We start from the raw sequence: 26,364 nt of genomic DNA on the forward strand, positions 1-26,364 counted from the left end.
GCTTTGGTTTGTAATTCCATGATAAATAAAAAAATACAGATGTTGACTGTAGTCGTGATCAATTGACAAAATGCGTACGGGTTGAAATTGCTTACTCGATTCAAATGTATGTAATATTTTCCAAGCTCTTACTGCAATTTCATTTTAATCACTTTAATTTTAAGAATAGTACAGGGTTTGTACTGATTTTTTATAATCTTTTTGGAACATGACTTAAACTGCTTGAAGATATTAGTCATTACCTTAATATTAAAAGATCCTGTGTTTATCTTGACGTATAAAACTAAACTATAAAACAAAGGGGCAGTTTGAGTGTTATCCACTTCAAAAATTATATAGGTTATATTCAGCTTAGATTTATTAGCTTAATAAGTAAAGGCCTCTAGAGTGATCGTAGTCATAGAACGTTAGTCCAATATTACGGCAGATCTCAACTCTTCTAGATACCTTTAAAATTGCACGATGAAGGAATAACTTGATAACTGTTGTACCTACATCTGCCTTGTTACTTCGTGTCTGAAACTAACTACGGACATCATCTTCTGATTTGGGATTCTCTAGAATAGCCATAGCCATCAGGTCACTTACCTATTCATTTCAATAAAACTAAAGTGGACTATAATATAGACACTTCCGTTGGTACAAAAGTAAAACTATTTTATTATTCTACACCAGATACGCATTGAATTCACTTTAACATTACACACGACACCGAGTATTTTAGTGTTGCAGTTTAAAAATTACAACACCCTTTATAGTTTTAGGTTATAAAGAGCTAAAAAATTATAATCATCGTCAAATCTCTCATAATTACAGGGTTTTCATGATTCTTTAGCACCATCAAGAATTTAAGGCGCTCTAAATCAATACAAAGTTATAAATCATAAACATGTTGAAGAAATAAGAAGAATAAAGCATATTGCAGTGCGATACATTATCCGACCGATATCAGTCATGGAGTAATGCGAATTTGAAGATTAGTTGTTCGCTACTTCGACATGATGCCTCAAAACGATGTTTTCCTCTCAAACAAAAAAAAACACTTTAAAATAGAATAGGCTTACTTTTCCCTACCTTTTCGCTGGTAGCCTAAGGGGCTATTCCAGCTATGCCCAGACGAGTAGGTGAGCTCACGAACTCCTGAGAGAATTTGCCAACATTAGCCCTAGCAATAGCAGTGTTTCGCAGAGTCTACCACCGGATCGGAATCGCGACCCACTGAGAAGATCCGGCGAGAAACTCAGTCGGCAAACGGCTTACATAGGCTCCATATTACGTACTGCAGGGTACTAACTCTCACTTGCGATGCTGGTGATACACTTTCCTGAACTCCGTGACCTGACTACTACGCTCGCGCAGTATAACATCAGTGATGTAACACCCTAAATGCATTATCCTGCCAATCTGCCACATACCGAACAATATTAACATGGCAAGTATTCAGTGTTTTATGTAAGCTGCTTTGTAATTTACACGTGTAACGCCAAGGAGCTATCTAGAGCACGTGCTTATAATAACTACTACTGTCAGGTATGCGATATAGCCTTTGTTAAAAGTTGTTTGTGTTTAATCCAATCCATAATATAGTTTTGTTACACGAAATGCGTCATATAATTAATTAATTTATTAGAAACATTAGTTTTTTTTTATTGCTTACATGGGTGGACGAGCTCACAGCGCACTTGGTGTTAAGTGTTTACTGGAGCCTATAGACATCTACAACGTAAATGCGCCACCCGCCTTGAGATATAAGTTCTAAGATCTCAGTATAGTTACAACGGCTGCCCCACCCTTCGAACCGAAACGCATTACTGATTCACGGCAGAAATAAGCAGGGTGGTGGTACCTATCCGTGCGGACTCACAAGAGGTCCTACCACCAGTAAGAGTCTTAAATTATGTACCGCAAACCGGAAAAAACAGAGTCCTACTCATCAAACCTTTTTTTTGCATATACTTTTAAAATCATTTTCATAAGAATTGAGTGACTAGGTTTTGGTGCTCTTGTATTATTTACATGATACATTGATATTAGTGACTATAAGTCAAATGACAAATCTGACAATTAGTTAAAGAACACAAGTAACTCTAGCTATTTCTACTACTTAACTCATTCGTAGCAGTCTCTTCTACTGAATAACCTTCTCCTCCCCAAAATTTTTCGGCCAAGCTTATGATTGCAATAATGGTGGTGACCATCCTAGCTATTTTTGATGAGAAGCATTTGTCATAGAACTTAGGATAGCAATGTTAGAATATTGTTGAGACCTCCTTGGTTACACAGAAAATACTGTAGACGAAATTTATAGAATTGTACGTTAGGCCACTTATTGCGTATTGAGCGATCTTCTTTCACTGATACAAACTTTTTGTTTTGAATGTATCATTTGAATGATTGATCTTAAAATACTAAAGTAAATCTTCTGAAATTATATCATTCATTCAAAATTAAATTAAAATCGTTATGACAATGCCGATTGTCTCTTTAAAAGACACTTACATATTCGAAAATCATAACGTAAACGTATTCAGGGTATTAATATTCTCGAATGTCCTCAAAGACATGAGCGTTCTAATCAATGATGGGAATACGAAAAATGAACCGAATTTTTAATTAAATGGCTCATTTAGCGGTACTCCGGTGGTTAGCGCAGCCGATTTGTAGAGTGGTACACGTGAATAGGCGTCGGTGGTGTGAAGCATACGTTCGTAGTTGGTCACCTTGCAATAAGGTATGGTGGTCGCGTCTGGTGCAGGGCGAGAGTGGGCGACCTCATAAAGCGTGCGCGGGAGGCATTTCCTTTATTTGTTGGTTGTTCGCCCGGTGGTAGTGACGTGCGACAGCGGAGCATCATGCGTACGTTACTGGTGAGTAGCAGCGTCCCGCCCTTAGCAAGGGCATCATATTCATAATATACAAACAATATCAACGCAATTATTTAAAAAGCTTTCGTTATTTCTTCATTTGTTCGATTTAATCACAAATACTCGTGAGTTTGGTTCATAGTTATTTACTAATTATTTTCGGCAAGCTTAGAAAAGAAAGAAAATATTTTCTTTTCTCATGTACGTAAATGCGTAAGGCAAACAAAAATTCGAGTTTAGAAAAAAAATCTTACGTATGCAATGTATGTAATATGCATTAAAAAAAAGGTTGTGGTACCAAATTAAAACTCAGTGATTTCGTAACGACATAGTATCGTGAAAGTTAAATTGTAATGCAAATATACAAATCACTGTACTCAGTCAGAACATTGAAGTGGACGGTCGCGTTTCAATGAATAATAATAGGTACATACAAGTAAAGCAATATCGATATCGAATTCAGGTCGACTTGACACGACGGACATTCAAAGTGTCGGTTTCGCATACCAACCTTGAAAGCTATCGAGCTGGTAGGTCACTTCAGAGCGCCCACAAATCTCTTGTTAACCTTAAAATATGTACTTTATGTTACATAATTACCTATTTATTTTCACTCAAACTCGTAATATCACACATAGTTTATAAAAATGTCGGATATGCATCTGACATTGCCGTTGTCTACGAGCGACGGTAATCACTTTAGGTCTGGTGGCCCCAGGACCATTTGCCTCCGTTGACTATATAAAAATATAGATTTATTTGTTTGTGCACTCTGAACTTCATATCTAAACCTACTCAGACCTAATTTTCCATGTTTTCTTAAAATAAGCATAGGCTAACATAGCGTATGTATATTATGGACTAAATTGTGAAAAATATGGTACCAGTCCTAAATAAGCGCATATGCTCGTTGCTAAGAAATCGTTTATATTATCAGCGCATATAAACCTAAAATATGAATTACGTTTTTTAATTAAGAGAGTACCATAACGCGTTTTTTTTATTACGTTAATTATTAATACCGATCGGTTAGTGTCGAAAGAAATTAGAACTTGTCTTGTCTATCGTAATGTTTTATTAACATTCGCTACGAAAACTCGCGGCAGCCGCACCTAAAATGAGGAATGATACGATAATTATCTCTGTGCTTCAAAAATAAAACGAGCAAGAACCCTCTAGAAAACCTTGATACAATTCTTTTGGAATTTCAAATCACGTGTCAAATTGCAACTTGTATAAGTTTTTACTATTCTATTTAAATATTAAAGGCCAACACAATACCCTCATTATCTTCATTGCTTCAAAATTTGGGGGGATAGCTGACTACTATTTCATCCATTATGGAATCCTTTGTGTCGTATCCTTAAGTATTATCTCTTCTCTTCATTCGCAAACACCGTCAATAGTCAGAGTATAAAAAAATATTATTTAGATCACATACACATTCTCATAAATAAATTGACACTTTTTTAAATTGAGTATGGTTATTACAGGTTTGTTAATATTGCATGCCTAATAATTAATTCAGAAATTAAGTTGTTACCTTATTTTTGAAATCATTCTTTCACAAGCGAAAGCGAAAATTTTAATAAATGGTTTTTGAAAAATAGCCTGATAATTTTGTTAAAAATTCAAAATTTTAAAATTTACTAACTACTGCCATGACGTTATTCTTGACAAAGTGTGAAAAACGTTCTTCACCAATATATGATCTATCCGCCTTCTATTCTAAAAGTGCAACAGAAATGTATTAAATAATTGATATTATTTGTCCGTCTGTTACTCACAAAGGCTTTAGCGGAATTCCATGAAACCTTTTGTGTTTAAAACGGATTTTTAGAATTAGGTTAAGATGATTAGAATTAGGTGCAAGCTATTTCACACCTTACCTCTCTTTTATACGGAAGACGAAAAAACGACATTTTCTCTTAACCGAGTACACGCACTGTATTGTAATGATGAACTCAAATCTATATATTATATCACTAATTCGAGTCACGTCTCCTTGTAACTGATAAAGTATATATGAATTACGTTTGTTAATTGAAAGTAGTTCCTCATATTTTCACATTTGTTGAAGCTTCTATGCTAGAAACTTTCCCTAAAGCGTCAACAACAACAACTGTCGATCAATTTCAAGTCGATCTGATTAACGACGCCTGAACATAGAACACGAACAAACAAATGAAACCCAACAATTTTAAACATTATAAGATAAGACGTTATTAAAAAATCACGAAACATGATTAATTAATAAAATAAACAATAGTTTAAATAACTAAGAAACACGCCTTTATAGAAATCCAACTAATAAAATAGAAAATAATTTTAATAAATTTGAATTAAAAATAGTGTAAAAAAAAAGTGAGGTACTTGATCGGCGCGCCTGGTGGTTTCCCTTCTTGGTCTTGACGCAAAAACTGTCCGGGTTTCGGGAAAACAAAAAATCGCTAATACTGATTATCCAAGTAAGGCTAACGGATCTAACTGTTTAAAATATTGAATTGTCATCGGTTCTTAATAAGTAAGCCACATTTTGAGTTAATCCGAAGTTTAGAAGCGGGTTAAAATCATATTAAAAGATTCCGTTACATACTAACATAGCTATGAATCTTATAAAAGCGTATTAAAAACGTAGTAAAAACACTAGACACGTACAAAAATGCACACTCAGACCTCGACTACCACACCCAATAAAACACAGAAACCAGTACCATAATTTACCAGTAAGGAAACACATAGTATTTCATACCATCATCATTCTCCTGCCCTTCTAACAGTCACCTGAGGTCGGCGAAATATGTTTTCTCCTTCCATATTCCTCTATCATATACTATTTCTTCGCTCACTCCCCTCTTTCACGCAATCCATCCATTTCTTCTCAGGTCTACCTCTTCCTCTATATCTTTCCACATTCATAGTTAACACTCTCTTACCAACCTCATTTTCATTTCCTCTCATCACATGTCCATACCATCCCGAACGCGCACTTCTCAGCTTCTCTGTCACAGGTGCCACTTTCAGACTTCCTTTAACATATTCATTCCGTATTCTATCCATTGTCGTTACTCCACACATCCATCGCAACATTCGCATCTCTGTTGCATGCAATCGCCTTAATATTTATATTTATAAATATATCGACTAGCCGTACAGAAATACGACGAACTAGAAATCACATGTAGAGATCTTTTGAACAATAACATAATACGTATGTTCAGACAACTATAATTACGAGAAACAAATTAACACTTTTCACTTAACACAGCTTTCTCTCAAGCATTGCTTAGTTTAATGAGTTTTACTTCAATGTAATATATTTTACACTAATGAAAAAAAAAAGTTAACAGATTCACGTTCGGAAAGGTGCGTACTATTCTACTCCAAAACAATCTGGTATCTGTATTTGGAAGATGAAATGAGCATTGTCATTGTTGCTGTTGGTGGCATACAAGCCAACAGCTATAGTATAGTATAGTTGGTATAGCCAAACCGTTATCTACAGCTACTCTTAACTACATAGTAGTCTTTCCGAAATTGCAATTGAGGAAAGATATACCTCCAATGCAATCGATACTTCAGTCTTATATCCTAATATGGTTAGTGACATTCATTTTATGGTGGCTATGTATTTTTGTAATTTCTTAACTCGTATCTCGTAACTTATCTATTTGAAAATCCTAAAAAAACTCGACAATAAATCCACTGAAATGACTTTCGTCTAAAATTCAATATAACCTCAATTTATAATTAATAGTTATTTATATGTTAATTTCTAGTGATACCGCGTATAAATTATTATTTAACCAAACAATATTATTTGGTCTCGAATTCTTCATGACTTAATTGAATCTCTCACACTGCTGGCTGCTAATTATTATTTTCAATATAAATAGTTGGACACTGTTTTTTTTCATTGCCCTTGCATCAGGGTTGTTACGAATATTCGCATCCGCATCCGCAAATGCGGACTATTCGCATTATTTCAGACATCTGCATCCGCATTCACATCCGCATCAATCAATGCGGAGTTTTACGGATGCAGATTCATTTCAACAAGTAACAACATGTAAAGAAAGTGGGCGGAGCCAGAGTGGCACGTTCTTCACGTTTGTTTGGTAATTGCTAACTTCATTCGGTAACTGACGAATAGGAAGGCGCATATTGGTAACAAGATCCTACAGGTTTTGTTTGTTGTGTTTTTTCTCATTGTCAATAAATTATAGTTACAGTCAGTGTTTACTGTGTATTTCATAGTTTTTTTGCGTGTTTAATGAATATTTGATATAAATTTTAAGTGAAATGTCGCCACCAATAAAAAGAAATATCTGGACTATAAGTCTTATATAATAATATACAATAGACAAAAATGATCCGGAGAAGTCGGAGTGTAAGATATGCAATAAAAGTTACTCGTGGAAGGGACGCACTACTACTTCTTTAAAAATAAATACACCCGGATGAGTTTTATTTATTCCAAAGTGCGAATAACGAAAAGGAATTGAAGAAAAAAAATTATGAAGCCGGCAGGAAAAAAAGTTTATCTCCAAATTAGCATGCAGATATTTACCAACTCCACCAGCCAGTGTTCCCAGCGAACAACTATTTAGTGGAGCTGGGTTAATATATAATCCACTAAGAAACAGGTTGGAAGCTGAGAAGGCTGCAATATTGCTATTTATTAGATATAATTCACCAATCTTTAAGGTTAATTATTAAACAAAGATTTTTATTATGAAACTCTAAGCTTAAAATTCTGTTATTTCATAAGTAAAACCAAAAACTTGATAATTTTGTTCAAAAAATATGATTAAATAAATAAAAAAGTAAAATTAAATTGATTTTCAGTCATTTATTCATGGATTTTGGGATTAGAAAAGCATATTTTTTTATTTTTTTATTTTAAAATTTTTAAAAATCGCAAAATCCGCATCCTTATCTGCATTACATCTGCATCCGCATCCAATCCGCATCCGCGGATGTGAACTTCTAATAATCCGCATCCGCATCTGCATCCGCGGATGTCTAAATTATTGCATCCGTAACAACCCTGCCTTGCATGCAGACTAGCGTACGGCCCACCTGATGGTGAGTGTTTACCGTCGCCCATGGACGTCAGCAATGCCAGGAGCAGAGCCAAGCCGCTACCTACCGAATAGTTGCTTTTAACAAAAATCACCTAATTTTTTTTAGTTTTATTCGACTTCAGGTTATTGGTGATTTAACCATCGGAATTTAGCTTTATATGTTCATGTAATAGGAGTGCATCAGTACACGGTTTTATAATGCGTGACTGTTATGTAGCTTCTGTTTATTTTAACAACATGCGATCGCAATTAGACAATTTAACATTATGTAACGCCAATTTAGGAACAACGAAAAATATAATTTAAAAAAATACCTTTAAAGTGTGCCTAATTAAAATTATTTTTTGGTAGTAATCGTTTTTATCCGGGCTACTCCAGACGGGATATTAGGTTAAGACAATAAAATGATTGCGCTCAAATCAATGAAAATTACGTAGATATATAGAGCGCTAAAGTCAATCATTTTTTTTTAAACGTCTTGAACAAAAGACATCAACGCGCACCGCTATTTACAGTTTTTATACAATAAAAGGTAAAAATATTTTATTTTATTTTATTTGCCGACACATCAGATTTTGCGAGTATGTATATGCATGTGAGTACCACGAAAAATTTTTACTAGCTCGAAGCGTTCTTGCGTTTCGGTTTGTATGATTCGGTGAATAATACGGTATTAGCGTGGTTGATGTTTATGGGCTCCGGGGCCACTTATTAGCAGGTGGGCCGTGAGATCCTCCACCCATCTTAGCAATAAATAAAAATCTACAGTAAATACCTATAGTAAAACAAAACAAGTCCTAGTCACCATGTATGTAAGTGCATTATTTGTTTACATAATCAAGGAACGATGTTATCTGGTCTCTGAATGTATTTTTTGTAAGTATAATGTGATTTATTCCACGTTTCAAAATTACTTTACCAACATTGCTTTGTTATGTGCAATTTTGCTATAATGCGTATGAATTGCGTGAAATTCTAACTTCATTCTAATTAGTCATATTAATATTTTAATTTGTATAGTTTCAGTATCATGTTTGTTAATTGTTCGTGTATTATAATAATTACACGATATTTTATTGTTTGAGTGGAAAGACGAGTTTACCGTATACCTACCTGATGACGTCTTCAAGTCTGTTAAAATGACGTTCAAAGATTCCATTAAACACAAACAAATACACATAAATAAATCCAGTAAAAACTTTTTAAAAAGAACGCTTTCAAGTAGATCGCAACCGCTGACCTATGTTGAGTATTAAAACTGATAGACTTCACAAATCCTTACAAATGCAAATAAATAAGTAGTCATCTGATAGTAAGTGATAAACATCGCTTATGGCCATCAGTAATGCCGGGAGCACCACCGGATAGTTCTCGAGTGACCTAGGTCGTAAGAAAGGTCTTATTGACGAACTATGTGAACTAGTTCGTCAACGATCTCGCTCTTTGATTCCATTACAAAAAGTTTACTTTTGTAGCGGCCGCTGCATCACGGTGGTATATCAGGTGATACTGATTATGCGACTGATCTGTTTTTACTCAATGTTTTGAGGTTCCGAATACTTCAGTTGTCATACAGATATACACAGTTATACAGATAACTCCCTCTGAGTCACCTCGAAGTAAAATCGTAAAAGTATTTTATTTTTATTTAGTTATTACACTAAACGACTCGATCGACGACGACCGCATCAATTCTCAGAAATGAAACAAAATTTCAAATAAAATATTATAGTTAAACATCGTCTTTTTTGTCTAGTTTACATCTTTCATATTAAAATTTTTACTTTCTAAACCGAATTAATTGCTTTGTTTTGCATTGAAACAATCGATTGTCAATGAAATAAATAAAAATATTCAATTTAAAAAATGGTGATTAGAATATCCAATTGAAATTGGAATATAGAAATTCTATCACATCATAACTTATTATCGGTCAATTTCTCACTGACTTCTATGACTCATTTCCTTGTTAATACAAAAAAATAGTTATCTTGAGAAGTGTATAGGATGCCAATTTAATCAGAAAAAATAAACGTGAGCGATTTTTTATGTACTTACAAAATTATAGCGTTAATTTTAGTTGTGACACAATTTCAATCAAACAAATCGTCAAGTGATAATGAACTCAATCATTAAATTTTGATTAATGATCCTGATGCATCACTGACAATCAAATCAACTAAGCTATTGTGTGTACACTAACATACAGATATACATTGAGATTAAAATATTATATAGAGGTCGTAACATGTCTAAGTATGTAAAATTGTTTTCAATTGACCCCGAGAGCTTTTATACACAAATCCATTATTTTTATATGACACACAAATATTATTAACATAGTGCTTTGAGATTATCAGTTCGTATATTCGATGCGTCAGAACAATTCGCATGCAAACCTGCTTTATTTCATTGTGCATTAAACAAGGTAATGCTAAGGTTCATGGGTACATTACCTATCCATTATTGTATAAATGCCATTTCATTTTTAAAACATTACTAAGAGTCAGAGGTTCGAGTGTTCAAATTACGATGTCGAATTATGAAACTGTAGGTACTTTAATGTAGTTCACAGTCTTATAACTTTCTGCCTAACTGCAATTAACTATAGGAATAGGTGTTGGATTTTCTAACAAACATAACTATTCGAAGGAGTTCTCATATGAAATAAAGTGACTAATACTATGGATGGTAATGAAATAAAAGTATCTATCTATGTAAATTCCCCTGACCATGTTCTAGTACTTTTTTGTATGACTTATATATAAATTTTGTCATATACGATTGCTACTCAAGCAATTTGTATGTCGCACGCGTCACCTTGACTGGCGGAAGCGCGACCGGTGTCCTTACCACTTTCAGATCGCTCCCGCCTTAAACTAGTCCAATGGTCGTGATGAATTAATTGCTGTCATTATGACATACTAATAAATGACTTAAAATTTAGTTGTTTTTTTTGTTTGTTGATATTTTGGAGCTTGTGTTATATGGGCTGATTGTAGTATTTTTTTTATGTTTATAGCATTATTTTACTGTTCATATTGTATATAATATATAAATGTGATAGTTACGAGGAGTGAGTGACCTTCCGCTTCATAACGTACGATTAATTAGTTACAAAATGATTCCGATTCTCTCGACGCACGCCAAGAAGCCTAGTCAACGAGAGTAGATAAAACAAAAGGTCTTGATCATTGCAAAACGTACATTGATTTCTGAAGCCGGTGGGCGGATACATACCACTTGCATGGCCATTGTCGTAATCTATAACCCGACGCAATAACTTGCTGCCTCAATAAACCGAAGTACCTTGTAGCTCGAGATATTTCCTAATAAACTTCATACCAGTTCTACAAAAAAAACTTCGAGTTCGTTTCATTATAAAAATAATATAAAGCGTAACCTACAATAGTCACAAGTCAGAAACAGCTTTACGTTCTGCGCTTAAACTGCGAAATATGAATTGCTGATTACAATCTAAAATGTTTCAAGTCTATTTACTCTAAACCATAACGTAGATACTGTTAATTATAGAAGTGTTACTATTTATCCGAAGGGTAGTTGAGCCCACTGCTAATGTATTATAAAAACCAAGATCTTTTGAGGTGCACGTGAGGTGCCTATTGTATTTGATTAGGTACATCTCTGTAGAAATATACATGGTGATAACAGTCCATGCACTCTAACAGGCCACCCAATCCTTATGTTACCTAATTAATCTTAGCCACCTTTATTCCTATTAAGGGTTACGTAACAAATCGAATTGTTAATTGATCGTACAATTATATCGTGTGTGATGTAATTAAAGAATACTTGAAAATATGCTAATTTCAATTATGCACATTAATTTTTTTAATTAAATCCACCGCAGGGTTTCTATCGTCAGGTAATCGTTTATCCGGTTATCAATTATGTATAAACTATGTAACTTCTTGATTCACCGATTCTGAAACTATTGTGAAATTGACGCAACACGTACTTATTAAATCGTTGGTACTTGTTAAAATTAAGAATTATTTGCGATCATCGAGATTATATCAACAAATGTATTTATTTTAGACAAGTAGTAAGACAAACAAGACTAGTAGTAAGACAAACAATACTACTTTCACTCCTGTCCAGGTGCTATCTAAAGAGATTTTAACCTTTTTTCGTTCAATATGGGTAGACTACCCAACGTTCATTTTGTTCGTCGTATGATTGAAGTATCGCATGTATTTGTACAACGGCTTTGCTGGGCTTCAAATCAAAGCCGTCGTCAAAAACGTCTACCGGCTAACCTTCAAACACTAAATTAGGTGTAATAACGCACATAACTAGGTTTTTTTACAATAATCTTGAATATATAGACGCATGTCCTTCACGATATACAGTAAACAGTATTTAGGTACATATAGATTATAATTTCACTCAGTCCACAATCAACACAGCCTTAGCCTACATAAGTATCTATTCAATAGAAAAGTCGTCCTCACAAATTACGCACAAGTTCTCCGTGAACTCGTAATACAATCTCAGACATTTGAATACATAACAATGGAACGAAAAGGCGCGCCATGAATACGTCTCACCGGATAAATCTGTCAGGTGTAAGCATCGTGCAAGGTCCACGATAGAAAGTATGCCATTGCTTTATACACTTTACACGACTTAATTCTGGTAGAGATTTTGATTTTTCAGAATTTTAATCTTTATTTAGCTTAAGTTTTAATAATGTTTAAGTATTAATAACCCCTGTTTCTTTGAATGATTATGGTAATCTTCTATCTCTAAATATGGTTACTACCAATAACTATGACAATAAGCGGGTTACTTTTGTTTAAACAAATCTTGACCGGATGCGATTGACCGTTAGAATCAAAATCTTTACTTAACGTGATTGCAGTTCTAGGTATAGTCGACACTTTTTCGTTTCTCATGTTTCGGGTACGCATATCTTTTCTTTTTCTCGCCCTCATCCCCCATTATGTGAGGTAGGCGCAGTATGATAAGGCATGAGTTTTATGTCTGACGTTCACTGACCTCAAATCCACCCTTCTTGGATTATACATATATACATATACCTAGCTATTACAACGTGCCATGAGGAAGTTTTTCTATTTCTTGTTTAGGTATTTCTTTTAGTTCATCCGTTTTTGGTTCTATGTTTGGTATTTTATTACTAAAAAATACATTACACGATAACTTAAACGTAAAATTTATATAATTAAAACTCTTTTTTTTCTATTTTCAGATTTCTATGCTGTTTGCTTTAACAGCTTATGCACAAAATGACTCTCCTATTCCACCGAGACTACAAATACCAGGAGCCATTCCTGTCGGAGGACCAGTCAGGCAAGGCGGCTTCAGGCAAGGAAGGATAGCACCGGTGCCTGGTTCAATTCCTAGAGTAAGAAGACCAGGATTTGCCAGACCGTCTTTTAAATCCGTGGATGCCTCACCTCGTCCAAATCTTCAGTCACTTGATGAACCTGCGAAACCTGTTACTGAAGAACCAGAAGATGAATACGAAATTAACACTCCTACAGCTTTTTCGTCCAGCGGCTACTCTACACCCGAACCTCAAAATGACTTCTACGACATCACCACCACTTCTCAGCCAAAACCACCTATAATCTTTAACCCGTTCCCACAGTCTTCTCCTAGCCCGGTCAAGCTAGATCCCATCCGTCCCACGCAATACAGACCGTCTTCACCCACACCTTTCAACCCTATCAGAAACGAACCAATTAACAAACCTCAACCTGCCAGAATTCAACCACTTTCCAATAGACCTCAACGACCTATATTCAGGCCTGAAACTAAGCCTTTTGTAGAAGAGGAAGAAGAAATCCAGCCTGTCAGACAGTACACAAGACCTCAGGAGCCAATCCGCGCCCCCGTCAGAAACACACAACAGAAATACAGCCCAACTAATACAAGAGAAAAGAAACCAGTCGCTCAAATTATTCGTAAATACAGAGATGAAAACGAGGATGGAAGCATTACATGGGGCTTCGAAAACGACGACGGTTCTTTTAAGGAAGAAACCATTGGAATAGACTGTATTACCCGCGGTAAATACGGTTATGTCGACCCTGATGGTCTTAAACGCGAATACAATTACGAAACTGGTATCCTATGCGACAAGAACAAGGAAGAAAAAGATCAGAAGGGTTTTATAGACTACCAAGAAAATAAGGCTGTCCTACCCAATGGTATCACAATAGATCTCTCTGCCATGGGTAAGAAAACCAAGAGACCATTCAGGTCACCCGTCAATCATTAGATTTAGGTATGGTATATTTATTTTAGGGACTATTTTTATAGTAGGTACATTTTAATTGTCATTAAATTGTGTCGACATTAACTCAATTTGTTGTTTATAAACAAGGAATCTGTTAAGGTTTATAAACCAACAAATTAGGTGCAATCAAAATAAAATTATTAAAGTGATAATTTGTTTTATTCATGGATATTCAGCAAAAAGAAATAAAGGAAATTGTTTCTGAACTTGAGTACACGCATGTTTTTATTTAAAAAAAATTGTGCTGCATGTACTAAATGCTAATTAAAATGTGAGAAAAAGCTTTCGTCATACATACCTGACGTCAGATGGAGGGGTGAAATACCATTTACGTCCGTCTGGTGTAGTGGTAAGTGACATGGTCACTACACAAGGGGGTCGCGGGTTCGAATCCCGCCAAGGGAAGATATTTGTATGATAAATATAAATATCTTTTCCAGGGTTATGGATGTATATTAAATATATGTATGTGTATAATAAAAATCTTATATTTATTTCCGTTATCTGGTACCTGTAACACAAGTTCTTTACGTACTTATAACGGGACCAGTTAACGTGGCGTGATTGTTAGTAAATATTTATTTATTATTTATTTATTTATTTGTTTTAAAAAAAACACTTCAGCTATTTGATTGGGGTCAACTTAATTAAAGTTCCATGATAAATGTCGCGTATTAAGCGAAATCTCGCTTATATCAGATAGCCTTTCACCGCTCGATATGATAATTGAACTTTTGTAGTGGGGAAAAAACTAAATCCTAGAAATGTTCACCACAGCGATGCTCTGGTTCTATATTTATGAAGGTTCTTGCGGGCGCGATTATCGCCAACAGTTGATCAAAAAGAAGGGCAGGCTGAGGCTAGGTAATGAGAAGTAGACGTACCTAACAACCCGTCGCTGGCTTCTTGCAGGCTGCAGAATCCAAGAAACGTGACTGGTGCACGACGCGTATTGGCGGCGCTCGGTCTAACGGCTTGACAGCTCTCCTCTAATTTATTTGTGTTCGCTAAGCCGGTGTAACACTCGGACAATGACGAGGATGATCGCCCGTAGCAGTTCATAAGAGAAAAGTACATAGTGAAATTCCAAAAAAATAATAAGATGAAATATAAACGGCGCGGCGGCGGGTCCGTGCACAATGCGCGCAGTGCGGTCGGCGACAGTCTTTTTTTTCTTCGTCTTTTTTTTTATAACTGGCCATGCAATAGGTTGTATGTCTACTGGCAAAAATAAATAATTAATTTATATACCTTCTAAATTTTAATAATATACCAGGTCAGCTGTGAGAATAATTGTCTCTTGATAAAAAAAATCCAATCATAAGTGTCAAAACAGTATTTGAAGTAGACCTTTGGTTCTTTTTGGACCTGATATTATAAATTTATCTTTGTAATTACAAACATAAAGGGAAATGCCCATTTCAGGCCCAAGGTGGACAATAGATTAGAGAAAAAATACTTAGTGCATTAATTTTGTCATAAATAAATATGCATTTAATTTCTTCCAAATGAGCGCCACTACAGTTTACAATAAGTAGTTTAAAAAAAGGAACTCTATTGAAAAAACAAGGCTTTTGATTTTTGCGGGAAAAATATTGCCAGCTTTAAACCTTTTACGTATTAAATAAACATTTTAAGTGCATAAATAAAACATATAAACAAAACGTTTTAAGTATTAACATTAATCAATCGATTTTAATCGATTATAAGCACATAAAATAACATCAAAGACATACCCATTGGACTTCAACTTGTAACCTTAAATACTTGAGACCTTAGAACTTATATCTCAAGGTGGCGCATTTACATTGTAGATGTCTGTGGGCTCCAGTAACCACTTAACACCAGGTTGGCTGTGAGCTCGTCCACCCATCTAAGCAGTAAAAAAACCCACCTTGAGATATAAGTTTGCACCTACCACTATTCACTCTGCACTACCTTTGGTTGACTGGTAGATAATGCCTTAGGCATTAAGTCCGCCAATGTAAATTTTACATGAAGAGTAATAAATAAAAATAAATAAATAAATAAGTTCTAAAGTCTCAAGTATAGTTACAACGGCTGCCTTCAAACCAAAACGCATTACTGCTTCACGGCAGAAATAAGCAGGGTGGTGGTACCTACCCGCGCGGACTCACAAGAGGTCCTACCACCAGTAATTACGCAAATTATAATTTTGCGGGTTTGATTTTTATTACACCATGTTATTCCTTCACCATGGATGTCAATCTTTTTTTTTTTTTTTTATGATTGAAAGTTTACTGGTGGCCCGAAGGCCTTTCCAGTTTCACCAGGACAGGTGGGCGAGCAAAGGCTCAGCCAAGAGGGATGGGATTTGCTAACAACTGCCCGAGCGCCTCCGAAGGAGACCTAACAACTCAAGAGCAATTGTGTCGCGAATGAATCTACTACCGGATCGGAATCGCGACCCGCTGAGAAGATCCGGCGAGAAACTCAGCGGGCTGATGCATGGGTTAGGTTGCACGTCGACCTCTTTGTCGAGTTCAACGAGTACGGTTACCGGGGTCCCTAAGCCTGCCCCTAGTATTAGAGCTGAAGGCATCTAATGCAAAGGTTGGATGTCAATCGTGAACATTTGTTAAGTATGTATTTCATTAGAAAAATTGGTACGCGCCTGACATTCGAACACCGGTGCATCGCTCAACACGAATGCACCGTACGTCTTATCTGTTAGGCCACGACGACTTCAAAATAATCAAAATAAAAACCTGACTGACTGACACTTCGCTTGCTGCTTGTGCTTACAATGGAAAAATGGTCAGTAAAATGGATGTGTTTTGATTTTTTATCGATTTATTTTACTGACTTTGTTTTATGGATTTTATCCTCCCTTCAACGACGACTTTGACTCAGGAGTTAAGGATCACAGCTACATTCGATTATGGATACCGATCAATAATGTTTCATACTACGACTAAAACATAGTGTGAATTGTGGTTTTAACCTGAACGAGACTCAAAACCGTGGATATGCCCTCCTGCGCTATTTTTAGATGATTTATTAATTGTGTATGAAGATGAAGAAAACATAGATATTTAAAAAAACATGTGTTTTTTATACCCTAATACAATTGGATAAATTTACATTAGGAACATCTCCCTTATCATAATTAATAAATTAAACATTAATAAAAGTTCTTGAAGTAACTCATAATCAGACACTTATTTATATAGAAAATAAACCTCAAAACGATTTTTTTATTTTATTTTTATAATAGTGGCATCAATTTCAATATATTTTTTAGATATCCAATATATTTAAGTATTTCTTATATTTAAGAAACAGTCCAGTTTTATAGTAATATTTGATGTCCATCTTGGGCCCAAAACACTATGGAGAGTGGGCGTTCCCCTTTATAATAGTAATTTAATGAAATCCAACTTCACCCTTTTAATCAAGTGAAAGAACACAGTTGATACACATTCTTTTATTAAACTTAATTATCAGTACTGACGATTATTAATATATGGTTGTGGACGCCTCATTGGTGGTGGCATTCTGTTTGGGGGTGTTATTGAGATGTCTAGATAGTTCCCAATTTGAAATTTCAGTTGTGAAAGTGTCTTGTTATCATCGCCTCCTCTCTGTCCTGAACATGTAACGCCTATTTCCCTCATACGATATGTAGGCGAACGCATATCAGGATACACAATGGCAAAATCAAAGTATGTGCCTTTCCGTCTCGTCTCAGGATTAACTTCTTTTACAAGTCCTGTAAGTTCTCGCAGTGTAGCATCCATCCATGTATATATTTGTAATTCATTCTGAGGTACGTTTCCTCTAACATAGTCTCCAGGAGAATTATGTCGGCCAGTTGAACAAAACACACGGAGCAATAGAGGACAGGTCTGAAACATTTTAGGTTAGATTTATATCTCTATATAATCAGGAAAAAGCATAACAAATTTCCTCTGTCAATTCAATTATTGTGTTTTAGTTATTATCCTAATGAACGAGCTCTAATGTTATCGAAAACAAATAGATCGTTACTTTATATCTCCCATTTACAAGAAAAAATGTAAATTACGAAACAAAAAAGAACAGTGCTTTAGTAGACACAACGGATTTGAATCTTCTGTTGATTATTATGGTCAAATTAAAATCAGTTGGCGAACATTAATTTAAAGTAAATGCTGTTTATAGTAAAAAATAATCAATTACATTGTTTAACAAAGTACCTTTTCTCTGTCCACCGGTTTTTCTGTCGGTTTAATTTCTTCAACTACCATTGATTCTAAGCCCGCCATTTTCATAATATTTGGAGAATTGTGGTCCTACTTAATTTTTCCAACTTAAGTAATTATTTACGTTAAGCGAGTCTTTAAATACATGTACCTGATGTACCTATCAATTACCTACTTAACAATTTCTGATGATAAATGATTTTTTTTTTGAAGGGCTTTTATGACCTGGTAACTAAGACCTTTAGGTCAAGTCTTATTTTAATTTTAATGATACGTAACTTTTTTAAATGAAAATGATATTATGAAATAAAATGAAGTTGATTATAATGAAACCTAAAGTGAAATGAAAACAAAATGAAATGACATGAGATGAGATGATATGGGATGAAGCATAATCTCAGTAAAATGGTGGTCATTTACTGAGACTTTTTCAGTGGACTTTTTAGAAGATCCCGAGAAGTTACGTTCAGTGGCTTTGTTTTATTTTCCCAAATTTGTGCACTGTCACAGATACTAAACAGTTAATAAACCACCGTTATTACACATTTAAACCTGAAGAAACACTAAATAGGCAAAATAAAACAAATCACACAACTTCACTCCTCGCGTTCCCGCCAAAAAGTTTTAGATAAATGAATTGGTTAACTTAGCCATAGATAATACACATAATATAAGGTCTTATATTATTTGTATTATCTATGGCTAAGCCATTATACCTACTCGAAGCGGACTCGAGAAGCGAACTTCTTGTGATGCATTATTGCTAGCATCGAGTTTGTTCAATCCAAAATTAAATATCAAACTTATGATAGCAAATTTTATAAACATGACCGAGAGAACAATTAATGTTATATTGAGATATAGATTTCATTACCATTATTTAAATGACATGTTTGACCTAAAGGTTGGAAATACCAGGTCATAAAAACCAAAAAATAAAATAAAAATAAACGACATGTTGTTTTAACTAGAAATTTATGACCATGAAGACTAAGGCCATATGTTCGAAGTCGTCGTGATAAAAAGGATAAGACGCCCGTCGTGGATCGAACGATGTGACTAATCGACTATGTCATTGTCAGTATTCAAATCTTGCAGAGAGGTTGCATTTTCTAATTAAATATGTACGTAATATATTATGTAAAGTTCACGAATACTTCCAACTACTCAGAAAATATTTCCATATCAGCTATTACTTTATAATGAGTATTGATGATTTTTTCTTTTTGATACAAAAAACCATTTCGAGGAATAGGTTGCTGTTAATGAATATATTATAATATGAGCCAAAAGAAATAAAGTTGATTTATTAAAGATTGTAATCATTTGAGGTGCAACTAACTGAAACGACATGAGATCAGAGATGAAAGATTATGAACACAACCAAATGTTACTAAAAAAGGTTCAGTTTTTTTTTTCCTACTTATGCTGATAGCCTTGAGTGAGAGCCTATTTCAGCTTCGCCCTAACGTGTAGGTGAGCTCAGGGGGCTCAAATCGGAGTGTTGCTAACACTGGACCTAGCAAGAGCAGTGTTTCGCAGAACCTACCACCGCATCGGAAACGCGACCTACTGAGCAGATCCGACGAGAAACTCAGTGGGCTGTGTCTGTGGGTTAATTCGCTCGTCGAGCCCTTTGTCGCAGGGGACGGGTTCGACGAGGACGATGACCGGTGCTTGTGGTACCATTCAGTCTACAGGATCGGGTATGTAATTTCCAGCGGCCACGACAAGAGGGTTCTCGTGTCGTGCAACCTTCTCAAAGTGGCGCAATGATGCCGACTCTAGATACTTACTGACTGAGTCGAGCTCCAGGTCATAAGGGAGATCCACGTTCCTTAGGAACCATGGTGCTCCGACGGCTATCCTGCAAAACGGGATTGAATAACCTGAAGGGGTTTGAAGTTGGTGCGGGCCGCGTGAGCGAACACTACACTTGCATACGTCATGGCGGGGCGTATGCAAGTTTTGTAGAGAGATTCAGTAAAATGGTGGTTATTTACTATGACTTTTTGGACTTGTTTCATTTTTCATACTTGTGCACTTTCACAGATACTAAGCTACCTTTTATTCTAAAAAGGATGTCATTGTCCTCATAAACTATACTGACATTGTTTCACAGCCACGCGGACGAAACCGCGGCTAACGGCTAGTAATTTCTATCACTATTTTATTAATTGTTTAGCTAATGTTTCCGTTACTGAAGTACAATATCTCTGATAACATGTTTCGATTATTGTACACCGCATTAATAAATAAGTCATAAAAGTGTTCAAAACTACCTATAGATAATAATACACATAAACTAGTAGACTACCGTCATTTTATATTAGCAGTGTCTTTAGGTTGTCAATAAGATCATAATGTCCTATTATTTTGGCAGATAATGCAAGAAGCGAAGTTATGTTAATTTTGCTTTATTTTGGACACCGATGAATATTGTGACTTTGAGAACAAATTCGAGAAAGAGAGAAATATAAGAAGCCGAGAATAGCCTCTTGACATGGCTTCTACCTGTCCTTGTGAAACTGGAAAGGCCTTCGGGCCACCAGTAAGCCCTCAATCATAAAAAAAGGCTTCTCCTAATATAGTAAGTTTTAGTAAGCTCTCGCTTTTTACTGTGGCTTATTATTGAAGGTTGAAGAATTTGAATAGCTAACATTAGACTAAAATACTGAATAGCTAATAGTCGTTCAGTACGGTACTTGAAACTAAAAAGCGATTTCAATCTTCAGTTTTATAAATTATGTGTATTATCTATGTTCAATCGATAGCTGTCAAATAGCATAAATACAGTCAAATTGAAAAATTCAATAAATAAAATATCCTAAGCGCTAACAGTAGAATTGTTAATGGTATTACTGTATATAAATATTCAGATACTGTTATATACGTTATACAGTAGCGGGGAAACATGGCACACCAAGAAGACTACGATCTATTTCCCGAAGAAAACGTTTACATAAATCCAGAAGATGGAATGCCTAATATTCATCCTAATATAGTTAATTTTGAACAAGAAAGTGATACTCAAGATGAAGTCGATAACTTTGATGACCTACCTAAATCTGTTATTGTAACAAACATTAATAGCATCGTTTTTTCTGATGAAAAATTGAAAAAAGAGATGGAAGACTTATTCCGTACATTTTCGGAAAATGTAACGTTTCAGTGGCTCCGCAGTTTCAAAAGATTACGCGTTAATTATGACAGCCCCTTAGCTGCCGCAAATGCACGAATTCAATTACATCAATACCAATTTTACGATTCATGCATAAATTGCTATTTTGCCCAACCTGTGACACCAATTTCATTTAAGAATCTCAGACCCCCGGCGCCTGTTAAGCAATTTTTGATTTCACCTCCATCAAGTCCTCCAGTTGGCTGGGAGCCTCGAGAAGAAGGTGAACCCATTGTGAATCATGACCTTTTAGCGGCACTTGCAAGTTTAGCTCCTGGTGAAAGTCGAGAGCTACATGCACCAACACCAACACAACCAGCCATTGTAGTGCACACTGCAATATCAGAGGTTTCTCCTCCGCCTGGTGCAAAAAAAATTCCTCACACTCGTTGTCCAGAATACTGATAAAATGCCTTATGAATTAATAATGTTGACATAAAATAGAATTTTAATGCTTTTATAAAAACTCATGTCATGTTTGTGATGTGTAAAGCCAAAGATGTTAATTTATTTAGCTGAAAAATAGCCATCATGGAAAAGGCATAGTTGTATATGATAGTCAACTCAACTCACCAATGATAAACTAATTTGTTATAGATTTGCATAATTTTATTAATTAATCATATATTATTATTGTAAATTCAATTTCATTCAAGTTGGATTGGTGCTACATTCTATTAAAGGGTAATCATAAAAATTGTTTAACAAACATTTTATGGTTTAATAAGAAATTTAATCTGAATAGTTCCAGACAGAAGAAAAACCAATTGTGCGATAGAATTTTAAATTATAAATATTGTTAAAGTAATAGTTTAGTAAGCTAAAAGCCTGCAGTTATGACTATAGTTCAAAACATATCAGTCATTGAAGCATATTAATGAAAATACAAAAGTAAGATTGCTTTCTTGAGCTTACAAAAAATATGAACATATATCTTTTTTATCTTACATATTATTTTGTTACTATTTGCTGTAATTTATTTTATTTGCAATATGAACATCATTTAATATTGTTTGGGCTAGTTAATGTTTTCAGTTAGTGGTATACTTGTTTCAAAGAAAAAAAAAGTAGTGTCACATTTCTTATAATGTTCCTGATACATTTAACTGAAAATTTTCATCAGTTTAGTTTCAGATAAAATAAAAAAATGCTATGGGACCCAAAATTCTTGGGAGGAACTGTTTATTGTTTTTGAAGAGGTTTCTAAATTTTATCTACTCATACTTACCTTATATATTTAATTTTAACAAAAAAAAAGAACTTTTTACTTACTTATTGGCTTCTTTGATGTTATTAATATTATTTGCAAATACTATTAGTGATAATATAGTAATATTATATTAATAAAAGATGTTCTTTAAAAACAACCAACATTTTTGTAATTTTTTTTAAGAAACTTACAAATTCGAATTTATTTTTGCAGCTGTTGAAATTTCTAGTTAGATAAGTGTTATAAAAATTTAGACATAGTTAAAAAGTTTTGTGATAAAACAAAGTGACACAAAGTTTTGTAAATAATAAAATTATTTTTGAGATTTTCGAATATTTTAAGTACAGATAAAATGCAGTAGTAAAAAAAGGTTTGTTGACTTTTACTAGGAAGCATAATTTATCTGGTTGTCTAAATTAAACTCCACTGGTTGTCTAATTGAATGGAACATATAATATGTTCATTTTTGTGGTGGTGTGTTTATTTAATGTAAAAGTAAAGATTTTTTGTTATCAAGAACTCTAATAAAATTAATGAAAATACCAAATAAACCAAACATAACATAGGTATCTATGTTTTTGCTGAATTACATGAACATTATTAGAAAACCTAAAAGAGTTTTTGATTAGCAGATTTTTTGATTTACTCTCAACTGACCAAATTAAAGTAAATAAGCTCTTAATAATTTTAAATTAATTTTTAACTGGAAAAAATGTGTTCATCCCCATGCACGTAAAAGAAATTTTTTCATTTTTTTTAAGAACCATTTATGGTTGACCACTAAATAGCAAATTTATCATGTACCTACCTAAATAGTTTTAACAATCAATCCCGATTACAGATTGGTGAAATTACAATAATAAATAATCGACAAAATTTATAATTGGTTTTACATTTTATTTCAATAACGAGCACATGTTATCATCGCTCGTGATACACCTAGAAAACCACGGAATAGATAAGTAAGGTGGCCTTAATTATCTATTCCGCGTAGAAAGCTATTAAGTACTTCATAAAAAATATTTATTGTATTTGTATTTCATGAACTGTATCCTTTTTATCCTGATGGTCAATCCAAAGCTATTCTGACTTTTTTCTGTTTAGGTACTAAAGTTTTTTTGAACTGGGTATTTTTACTGTTTGTTTTTGTATCTTTAAGGTTTTATTTATGTTACATTCATAAACTGAACGCCTATAATAGGTACGTTTAATTGTGTTGCACCTGTTAACCTTTTCCTGTTATTTATTATTGCAAACAGCTAACACAGTATAATATACCGTGTGACCTCATCTTTACAAAGTCTATTTTTATAAAACACATTTAGAGCCATTGATATTATATAAATATTTTTTAAATTAAGACGTTAGAAGGAATCGGGCCTAAATACCCGTATGTTTTATCTCGAGTGCAAAAGAACTTCAGTTTTAATTAAAACATTATAGGGATGTACATCGTATAGCTTAAAAACTAAAAAAAACACGCCTAAATAGCATAGCGAAGTAGTAAAATTATTGTATTAACATCGGTTCTTCCATCGATTTCAAGTTTATCGTAAATAAATTTGTCTGTGAAAATTTCGTTACGTATGCAATACATATAAAAACGTCACAATCTAATAGCAACGTGCTTAATACTGAGGTTCCATATTTTTCCTCTTCCATGAATTTCGCCTTCATACTCGGGAGGTTGTCACTTGGTTTAGTCTTAAAAGCATGTCTTTGTTACAAGTCAATAAAATCTCCATATTTTAGTTATTGTTTTAATACATTTTCGTCAGATAAGACGTCCGGTGCATTCGTGTTGAGCGATGCACCGGTGTTCGAATCCCAGGCGGGTACCAATTTTTCTAATGAAATACATACTCAACAAATGTTCACGATTGATTTCCACGGTGATTCCATCGTGTAATAAAAATGAAACCCGCAAAATTATAATTTGGTACTGGTAACTGGTGGTAGGACCTGTTGTGAGTCCGCGCGGGTGGGTACCACCACCTTGCCTATTTCTGCCGTGAAGCAGTAATGTGTTTCGGCTTGAAGGGTGGGGCAGCCGTTGTAACTATACAGATTTTAGAACTTATATCTCAAGGTGGGTGGCGCATTTGCGTTGTAAATGTCTATGGGCTCCAGTAACCACTTAACACCAGGTGGGCTGTGAGCTCATCCACCCATCTAAGCAATCAATGCTTACCTTCAACAACTGACCTACAAATTTTAATATTTGCTCAGACTTTCGCGCGTCGTAGACATGTTTAAAACTACTTTTACAGTTTAATCTGTCTAGGTAATCTAAATCTTAAAATGATAAGTCAGGAGAATGAATTTTTATCCAAAAAAAACATCTATTTCCCACGAAAGACTATGGACACTTTTACTTGAACACGCGAGCGAAGCCGCGGGTAACAGCTACCTAGTATAATATGATAATTTTGTTATATAATGAGGACAAGACCACTTTAATTCTGTAGTGAACTACTTTCATAAATATTTTGAAGTGATTAATGTTAAAAGTGCATTTGTTATCTGTCCTATCGCATAATTTTTGAAATCGATAGAGAAAGATTTCATTTTATACTTATCGGTGGCACTGCGCATTGTAACCCCACGCGGACAAGTGCAATCATTTTACCATTTTCTGCCGTGAAATAGTGACGCGTTACGCTTAAACGGACTGTCGTCATGTCGTCATAAAATACCATTTACAATACAAATGAGATGTTTACCTCGTGTATCAAGGTACCTAGATAGATGACAGTCACATGGTTAATGTCTTTGAGCTCCGGTAGCCCCTTAAAACTATTCGGGCCATGAACTCGCTCACCCATCTGTATGCAATAAACTTTGAATGCAAAATAATGAGTACATGCTTGAAAGATGTAGGTACGTTATCACAAAGCCAATGCCGCTTAATTTTACACCATTTTATATCTCACTTTGGCTAAATTTCCAACATTTTAGACATTATAGATTCCAATAGGTCTATAAATCTATAAACTTCACAAATCTTGAAAGAAAACACTGATGTTATTCTTCGGGTCTGTTTACTTACTCTCACATAATTTTGCCAGCATGTTTGTGTAACTGTACGCGACTCGTAGTCTACTTTTAATAGTTGATAAAGTCAGGTCATTCCAGCAATAATAGATTAGTAGTAACGGTGATTGTAGGTACCTCAAGCACCGATCATTGTTCTCGTCGAACCTGTCGCTTGCGACGAAGGGGTCGGCGAGTATAACCCACAGACACAGCCTACGGAGTTTCTCGCCGGATCGCTTGTCCGATCCCGTGAAGCACTGCTCTTGCTGCGGCTAGTGTTAGCAATGTCCTCAGGTTAGAGCCCCGTGAGCTCACCTACTCGCTCGGTATCGCTGGCATAACCCTCTAAGGCCTATCCTAGCCTAGGTAGAAAAAAAAAGAAGCTATACAAAGTGCTGTCGCTTCCTTAAGTGAACCATCAATGCATTCCGATTTGAAGGTTAATACAATGTTATTAAGACCTCGACTTCATGTCGAGAGGAGTGCGGCGGTAAT

General features: G+C 34.7%; 3 protein-coding genes across 3 annotated transcripts; 2 read left to right on the plus strand and 1 right to left on the minus strand.

Annotated features, from left to right (window-relative positions):
* The first annotated feature begins 2,706 nt into the window (after nucleotides 1-2,706).
* LOC114248277 (uncharacterized) lies at nucleotides 2,707-14,389 on the plus strand. Its single transcript, XM_028181481.2, has 2 exons — nucleotides 2,707-2,867; nucleotides 13,185-14,389. The coding sequence occupies exons 1-2, from the start codon at nucleotides 2,853-2,855 to the stop codon at nucleotides 14,217-14,219; spliced, it is 1,050 nt and encodes a 349-aa protein (XP_028037282.2). The 5' UTR covers nucleotides 2,707-2,852; the 3' UTR covers nucleotides 14,220-14,389.
* A 3,281-nt stretch (nucleotides 14,390-17,670) lies between these two features.
* Nucleotides 17,671-18,629, minus strand: Bin1 (histone deacetylase complex subunit SAP18). The gene is made up of 2 exons (XM_028181487.2): nucleotides 18,437-18,629; nucleotides 17,671-18,106 (listed from the first exon to the last, which is right to left on the minus strand). The coding sequence occupies exons 1-2, from the start codon at nucleotides 18,509-18,511 to the stop codon at nucleotides 17,702-17,704; spliced, it is 480 nt and encodes a 159-aa protein (XP_028037288.1). The 5' UTR covers nucleotides 18,512-18,629; the 3' UTR covers nucleotides 17,671-17,701.
* A 2,551-nt stretch (nucleotides 18,630-21,180) lies between these two features.
* sra (RRM_RCAN_like domain containing protein Sra) lies at nucleotides 21,181-24,584 on the plus strand. The gene has a single exon (XM_089737772.1). It carries the CDS (start codon nucleotides 21,357-21,359, stop codon nucleotides 22,026-22,028), a length of 672 nt encoding a protein of 223 aa, XP_089593898.1. The 5' UTR covers nucleotides 21,181-21,356; the 3' UTR covers nucleotides 22,029-24,584.
* Nucleotides 24,585-26,364: the final 1,780 nt, after the last annotated feature.

The sequence above is a fragment of the Bombyx mandarina genome, chromosome 23 (assembly GCF_030267445.1).
Source record: "Bombyx mandarina strain Sakado chromosome 23, ASM3026744v2".
Taxonomy (NCBI): Eukaryota; Metazoa; Arthropoda; class Insecta; order Lepidoptera; family Bombycidae; genus Bombyx; species Bombyx mandarina.

Excerpts from the sequence above, each read along its gene's own strand:
- sra (XM_089737772.1), top strand. The coding sequence starts at position 21,357 with ATGGCACACCAAGAAGACTACGATCTATTTCCCGAAGAAAACGTTTAC.
- Bin1 (XM_028181487.2), bottom strand. The coding sequence starts at position 18,511 with ATGAAAATGGCGGGCTTAGAATCAATGGTAGTTGAAGAAATTAAACCG. Across the intron at positions 18,107-18,436 it reads AACCGGTGGACAGAGAAAAG|ACCTGTCCTCTATTGCTCCG; the intron begins GTACTTTGTTAA and ends AAAATGTTTCAG.